Below are 8325 nucleotides of genomic sequence, written 5' to 3' on the forward strand. Positions count from 1 at the left end.
ATCCTCAATGAAATAGACTGACACAGTGGCTGCAACAATGGGCTCAAACCTTATAATAGATTCTAAGGATAGCTCAGGGCCAGGCAGCATTTTGTTCTGTTGTTACAGAGGGTTGCTATCAGTTCGAACCAACTCAACCATACCTAACAATAACACATATATGTATATGTTTATGTATACATATATAAACATATATATGTGTGTCTAAATATATGTATATATGTGTGTGTATATATGTATATATATATTTTTTTTTTTTTTTTTTTAACTCACTGCCATCGAGTCTATTGGACTCAGCAACTCCTCCTTGGGTTTCCAAGGCTGTATCCCTATGGAAGTAGACTGCCCAATCTTCCTTCCAAGGAATGGCTGGTGGGTTTGAACCTCCAAGCTTCTGGTTAGCAGTCAAATGCCTTAGGCACTACGCTATCAGAGCTCCTCCATACATACACACACACACACACACACACACATATCCACAAGTTTAAAAAGTTGAATGATAGGATCTGATTTTGTGTCCTGCTTCCACCTTTGCCCTCTTTTAGTCTATTTTCAACCAACCAGACAGAATGGATGAGCCTATCAAAATGTAAGTCAAGTCAGGTAACTTCTCTACTCAAAAGGTTTTGTAAAAGCCCAAGTCCTACAGTGAGTGACCTTCGAGGCCCAACAAGATCTTCACCCTCTCGCGCATGTTATTCTCGCGCATGTTATACCTCCAGTCGCATCCCCTCCCACTGTGGCTTCTTCCAGAAGCCCTCCTCAAGTCTCAGTGCCTCTGTGTTTGCCTTGCCTCTTCCTGGAATGCTCTTCCAACCCATATTTGTACAGCCTGCTCTCTCACCTACCTCTAGTGATTACCCATATGCCAACTTCTCAGTAAGGTCTTCCCTTACCCTACTAGATGCCTTATTCCCTGTACATATTCCATTTTGCTCAATAGCACTTAACAATGTCTAACATATTACTAACATACTACATTTTTTACATATTTATTATGTTTATTGCCTGTCTCCACAGTGTAACGTAAGCTCCATGGAAGCAGCGATTTTTATCTTTGTTCACCATTGTATCTCCTGTGCATAGAACGTTCTTGGCACGTAACTCACTGCCACCAAACCCGACTCATAGCGACCCCTCCTTGGGTTTCCGAGGTGGTATCACTACGGAAGTAGATTGCCCAGTCTTCCTTCTGAGCAGTGGCTGGTGGGTTTGAACCACCAGCCTTCTGGTAGCAGTCAAATGCCTCAGGCACTATGCCACCAGAGCTCCTAGCAGGTGAGCTCCTAGCAGGTGAAATCAATGAAGGAGAAATCCAAATATAAATGCATCTACACGTTTAGGCTAGGGTCTTAATGATTTCTTCCCAAGAAAAATAGAAAATGAAAAAATTGCAAAGCAATCTGTAGATCCTTTCAAAATAAGGAAAAAAGAACACTGTTATTCTATATGGTTGGTTATTAAGACAGTGCTTTGAAACTTCAAAAGAACACTCCTTTTCTGTTGACAGACACACTCTGCTCAGGAACTTACGTACAGAGCATTGCTTCCAAATGGCAAAGAAAACAAAGTCTGGGATGTTTCCACACAGCTAATCAAAGAGCACTGATCTGACTGCTGACTGCTGTTTTGCACTGGGAACAACAATTTGAGTTGTTTAATCGCAATAAAATTGACTGAGACTCTCACCATTCTGAAATACTTAAAGTTAATGACATATGTGGGGTTTTTTTTAATTGAGATATCATTCACAAACCGTAAAATTCATCCTCTTAAAGGACAAGTCAGTGGTTTTCAGTATATTCCAAAGTTATACAAACATCACCTCTATCTAATCCCAGAACATTTTCATCACCCCGAAAACAAACCTCAAATTGTTAAGGAGTCACTACCCATTTCCTCCTAACTCCAGCCCCTGACAATCACTTCCCTACTTCCTGTCTCTGTGGATTTGCCTATTCAAATCTAAGTTCTTAGCATATGACCTACATGTTTCTCTTGAGGTCTTATAAACATTGACTGAGGTTATTATACATTGATTGAGCACCATGTTGTATTAATGTATTAATCAAAAAGTCTTCCTTTTGGCATGGGTTCCCAGACCACAAGTGTTGATAGCTCTGTGCTTGAGTGGGTTAAAATGGTGTGCATTGAGACTGCCACAGCAATGTGAAAGACAACCGGACTCATCCCAGCCACAGTGGGTTTATTTCAAACAACAAAGCTCTTATGAAATAAATGAAATCCACAATAAAAGTTGGAGTATGAGGATGAAAGAAAGAAAACTGTCCCAAGAATCTCCCTCTTTCTAGGAATGAAATTGGGAGGGATACTCCAGACAACACCAGCTTTCTTATGTGGGCTCAGCATTCTATACAATACTATGGATGGTGAATAGAGCATGTCACCACCAATGCTTAGAAAAGATATGGGCTTCTTTATTGTAGAAGATAATGGATAAAACAGTTGAAGCATTTATACATTTAACAAGATAACTGTTCCTTGCACAAAAATACTGATATGGCCCATAGTAAGCATTCACTAAGTGCTGGTTGGATATCTGAATGTAGTTAATCATGAGCTAAAGATGGCCGGCTCGATGGCAAACAACAACAAAGATGTCTGTGGAAGCCCTTTGAACACTATACAATGCTATATAGAGGTATTAACATACTTTATGCAAATAACATGCACCTTCGACATCTGTTTGCCAACCACTCCTTCCAAAAAATTAGCATAATGCATCTATAAAACCACCTCCCAAGGGAAGGGATCAGTTGGCAAACAAATGTAGATGGTGGGTGTTATTTTCATAAAAATATAGTACTTATATTTCCTAATATATTTCTTCTCCTTAAAGTCATTCAGCCATTCTCAGGAATTAAAACAACTTTGATCTATGAGAGAAAAAAGAAGATTATAACAGAGGTTATAATCTTCGGGAGATTGAAAGAAAGTAGATTAAGTAGCCAGAAAACATTTGCAAATACAGAATTATATCTGATATGGAAATTCTAACCCAGGGAAGGCTTTTAGGGAGCCTCTCATACAGGAAGGAACCACCATAGAATGAGGGAAGTAAGGGAACACACTCCAAATTTAGTCACTCACATTTAACAAAAAGGCAGGCTGTTGTGCTTGAGCCTCATGTAAAAGCTTGGGATTTCTTTAAAACTTACCTCAGAACAGAGTCTAAATTGGAACCAGATGCTGCACTATTTGGATCAAATTCCACATCCTTTAAGGCAAATTTTTCCAAGACTTCAAAGGTCCTGTTTGACTCTTTGGAAATAACAAACACTTGCTTGCACTTCTCAGTAAAGTCTTCATGATAGGAACGTTCAAAACTGTGCTTGTAGTCTTTACAGTCAAAAGATAAGTTTTAACATCTTAGCTTTGTAGTTTCACATTTTCAATTACACATGGTTATTATACACACCCAGGAAGGTATCTGCCCCTCTGCATCTATATCACCTTATTGGCACCATATTTCATACCTCATTCTATGCTGGTGCCATATTTCATGGCCTATTCCATATGCTAATAAAAGCAAACTACAGAGAAACAATTTAATCTTCCTAATGCTATTTATGGGAGCTCTGGTAGCATAGTGGCTAAGACACTTGCCTGCTAACCAGACGGCTGGCGGTTCAAACCCACCAGCCACTCCTCGGAAGGAAAGTTGGGCAATCCTACTTCCGTAGTGATACTGCCTCGGAAACCCAAGGAGGGGTCGCTATGAGTCGGGTTTGACTCGACGGCACATAACAACAACAACAACAATGCTACTTATAAGAAACTTTGGTTGTGTAGTGGTTAGGGCATTTGGCTACTAACCAAAAGGTCGCTAGTTTGAATCCACCAGCTGCTCCACAGAAGAAAAAATGAGGCAGTCTGCCTCCATAAAAATTTATAGCTTTGAAAACCCAATGGGGGTCACTATGAGTTGGAATGAAATCAATGGCAGTGAATTTGGTTTGAGTTTGGTTTTAATGCTATTTATAAGGAGCTCTGGTGGTACAGTGCTTAAGGCATTTTGCTCCTAATCAAAGGCAGTTCAAATCCACCAGGGGAGAAAGATGAGGCAGTCTGCTTCCATAAAGATTTACAGTCTTGGAAACCCTATAGGGCAGTTCTACTCTGTCCTATAGGGTCACTATGAGTTGGAAATAGACTTGATGGCAGTGGGTTTGATAGATTTTCTTTTTTACCCTCATTGTGAAGCATGAGATTTTAGAGCTACCTGGGTGGTTAAAGGTATCAAAGATCCAAAAAACAAAGTAGTTAGACTTCTTTCCAAAGCCTCTTTTATAATCCTTTCATTCTACATATTTTAACTTGGACATTTAGTCCACATATATACATTCAAGAACAAAGTCTAAAATAAGCTAATCTTTCAATATTGACCAAAATTAATGACAAAGTAAAATAGCATGGAGAAATTATCTGTCCCTAATCCAGATACACAAAAAGTACAGACTCTTGAACACATTAGTGACTATTAATGAATGGATGCAGTTCGTACTAAAGTTAGTCAGAGAATATCAATATTAACCACATTTCAGACTTTAGCCAAATCCTTATATTCTTCCAGGACCTATTTGTTATTATTCATTCTTATTAACTGGCATTTACTCAGTGCCTGATATGTGCCAGGCCCTATTTTTAGGCTTTATGTACATTATCATTCTTAAGGTGGTTAATTGTAACCTATTTTATAGAAGAAACAAAGGCTTACCAATATAAGTAATTTGCTCAAGGTCATACAAAGAAGTGAAAAATCTAGGCTCTGAGGCCATGTCGGTCAGATTCCAAAACTCCAACAATGGAGATTTGTTTTTTGGTTGTTTTTTTTTTTTTTGGCTGCCCAGCATCTATTCACTCTACCCTAGCTGTAGTAACAACTATGGTTTACCATTTGGGATTCACGCATCCCCAACTCTCAACACATTTATTCCAGTGGCTCCACCTGGAGCTCCAGAAGTGCTCAAGGCCCAAGATTAGCCAATTAAGGCATCATATGATCTTTTCAGGAAAAGGTTACATAGCAAATTAGTTTCCAAATCACCAATTCATACACAAATTGTTCTGTGAAGAACATCAGATTTTCTGACATCAGCAACTGGGTCAAGTACAATCACATGTCCCAGGTCAAACCAATTAGAGACATAAAGACTCAATGCTAAGATTCTGAACCATTTCAACTGGACTTAAACCTGAGACTGCTATAGCCATCATCCTTCCATGATGGAGGAGGCACGGATTGGAGCCAACATCAAGACAGCAGAACCAGAAACAGACACCAGGAAATGGTGACATTATTTGAGCCACTGGATGAAGCTTGAGCTGAACCAGCCCTAATCTTGGGGTTCACAGTTATATAAATTCCCTCTGCACTGAAATCAGTTTGAGTCACTTGAAACCAAAAGAGTTATGCATGATACAATGGTCTTTCCAGGGGTCTAAATGATTTGGCTTAGAGTTTGTTTTGCCATCACAGGTGGGTTTTTACCACCACTATCCAAAGCTGTATATAAATGACTTTAGATGGGTTAACACTCTCCTACCTACCATAGACCCATCTGCCTCTATGATAGTACAAGGTCTGGTTCCTGGAAGCATCTGAGAATGCACTTCCTGCTACCATTTTGCATTACCATTAATTGGGCCATTTTTCAGTCATTGAACCTTTTGAGAGTCTGATCAAAGACATAGGCCATCTTTCTATCCCTCCAAACACATATGCATGTAAAAATTCCATTTCTCACACAATTTTAGGAGCTTCACATATTTCTCCTGATATCTGTTTAGGTGAAGAATCTCTGCTATATTTTTATATTGTTCTTCCATTTTAATCTGTTATACATCCACAAAACACTATTCTCAAAAATAAAAGTAATCATTTCATTAGAGGCAATATGATGTCAGGCAGTGCCTTCCAAATTTTCATATGCATGTGAATCACTTGGTCATCTTGTTAAAATGCAAATTCCGATTCAGTAGCCCCAGGATATGGTATGAGATTCTCCATTTCTAATAAGGGCCCAAGTGACACCAAAGTTGCTGGTCCATTGACCACACTCTGAATAAGGGTACAGGAGACCAACCATGGATTTGGGAGTAAACGGGACTGGGGATCAAATCCTGGATCAATCCCTCAGTAGTTATGTAAATTGGGTAAGTTACTTAACTGATATACAATAGCATCCACTGGTTCATCTGCAAACCAAGAATCCTACCACTCATCTATCAGTTTGTCATAATACAGTGGTTTGCATGTTGCTATGATTCTGAAAGCTATGCCATTGGTATTTCAAATACCAGCAAGGTCTCTGGTGGACAGGCTTCAGTGGAACTTCCAAACTTAGACAGATTGGGAAAAAAGGCCTAGTGATCTACCTCTGAACATCTACCAGTGAACACCAATGGCTCGCAACAGAATACTGTCCAATATAGTGCTAGATGATGAAACTTTCAGGCTCGAGGGCACTGCATAACAGCCGCAACAATGGACTTAAACATACCGACAACCATTACAATGATGCAAGGGCAGGCATCAGCACCGTTTTGTTTTGTTATACATAAGACCACCATGAGTCAGAGCCGACTCAGTGCCAACTAACAATAAAAATAACAGGAATTATAGTACCTACCTTGCAGGGCTAAACCTTTAAGATTAAAAGTGATAACATACACGAAGCATCAGGCATTTAGTAGAGATAATTTTCTTTCCTTTCTCTTCCCTTTAGATCAAGTTTCTCAACCTTGGCAATATTGATATTTTGGGCTGGGTATTTCTTTGTTGTAAGGGCTATCCCATGCATTATAGGATATTTAGCAGAATCCCTGGCCACTACTCAATAGATGTTAGTAGGTATCCTCCAATTGTGACAACCAAAAATGTCTTCAGATATGGCCAGATGTCCCCTCGGGGGCAAAATCAGCCCTGGTTGAGAATCAGTGCTCTACATATGCATGTTAACTATCAAGTCTTCTCTGAGCCCCATAACTTCCAAAATAATTTTCCATGATTAATTTATTTGCTCTTATTTTCCATTTCAAAATACAGAGAAATACATGCAACAGAAATATGGCAATAATTTTAAATGCATAAGGAATATTTTGAATCATTATAAATGACTTTCACAAGGGAGACACACAAAACATTAACTTTATGTGAATAATAGACTCAGCTATCTCTACATCTACTAACCTATATTTTCAATCATTATGGTGCAGGGGTAAAGCTTTTCTATCACAACCGACCAGTCCTTGAAAACCAGCTCACCCAATTCCTGGAGATCTTTATAAAATCTGACAGGGAGCCCTCTGCTGATAATCTTGGCCTTAAGCTTTCCAATTCTTAACTGTTCCTCATTGTTATTTAGAGAACAGGAGGATAGGACCTCCTTTTCCTCATCTAAAGTCTTCAGCAGAGTAGTTCCAGTCCTAAAGTAAAAATACTGAAATTGCGACTCGTTCAGAAATGTTGCTTGGATGATCTCAAACTCTATCAGACTGCAGTTGGGATTCTCCAGGACCCAAGGATAACCATTTTTTGCAGCGACATAGAGATTCTGTTCTACTTTGGATAAATGTGACAAGTCAGTGGCTTTGGAGAACATGAAAGGTGAGTATTCAGAGAGAAAGTCTCCGTATGTCTGACCCAGCATGCAGATGAAAAAGGGAAGGCAGCTATTCACATAGTCCAGACAGAGCTTCAGATGTTGAGACTGGAGACAGGAATGCTGCCTAAGGAGGTTGGAGGAAAAGGGTTCTTGGGTTCTCAATGCTGACCATCTCAGGTCCACAGCTTTGAAATATGTGCCCCGTGAGTTGCAGAGTTTATTAAGTTGAGGAAAGATATGCTTTACCAAAAAGTCTCTCTCTTCTTCAAAATCACTCAGAGTCGAGCAGATATAAGGCTGAATGGGTTTTGGGGGCTTTAAAACATATTGGGCATACCTATCTCCCTTCTTATTTGCCTTCTGGCTCATTTTGCTTTGCTCCACAATGAAGTCATGCTTAAAAGAGAACAATTTTCATCCTGGAACAGTCACAAACTTCCCCTGCTTCTAAATCTTCCTCCAAATTATGTTTGTTGTGAATAGATTGAAATCTTTTTCCAAAATAGTTTATTTCTTGATGACACTTGAAGGTGAGAGAGGCCAACCTATGGACAGATCAGAGTTGAAAATCAATCTAGTTTAAGTTAGGACTGGAAACACACACACACACACAATTTCAGGATTACAAGAAGTTTCATGTCTTTCGTTTGTTATCACCAAAGCCTTGGCTGAAGACATGAGAACCACAAGGAGAGTG

General features: G+C 39.3%; 1 protein-coding gene across 1 annotated transcript in view; it reads right to left on the bottom strand.

The window, feature by feature from the left end:
• Window positions 1–7997, bottom strand: part of LOC103206886 (putative tetratricopeptide repeat protein 41) — a 123271-nt gene extending 115274 nt beyond the window's left edge. Inside the window, 2 exon segments of the mRNA XM_007952403.1 lie at window positions 3176–3360; window positions 7214–7997. Coding sequence (XP_007950594.1) covers window positions 3176–3360; window positions 7214–7997 — 969 coding nt within the window.
• Between the last annotated feature and the right edge of the window lie 328 nt (window positions 7998–8325).

Source organism: Orycteropus afer, unplaced genomic scaffold (assembly GCF_000298275.1).
Source record: "Orycteropus afer afer isolate SDZICR_OR568_19922 unplaced genomic scaffold, OryAfe1.0 scaffold00334, whole genome shotgun sequence".
Lineage (NCBI taxonomy): Eukaryota > Metazoa > Chordata > Mammalia > Tubulidentata > Orycteropodidae > Orycteropus > Orycteropus afer.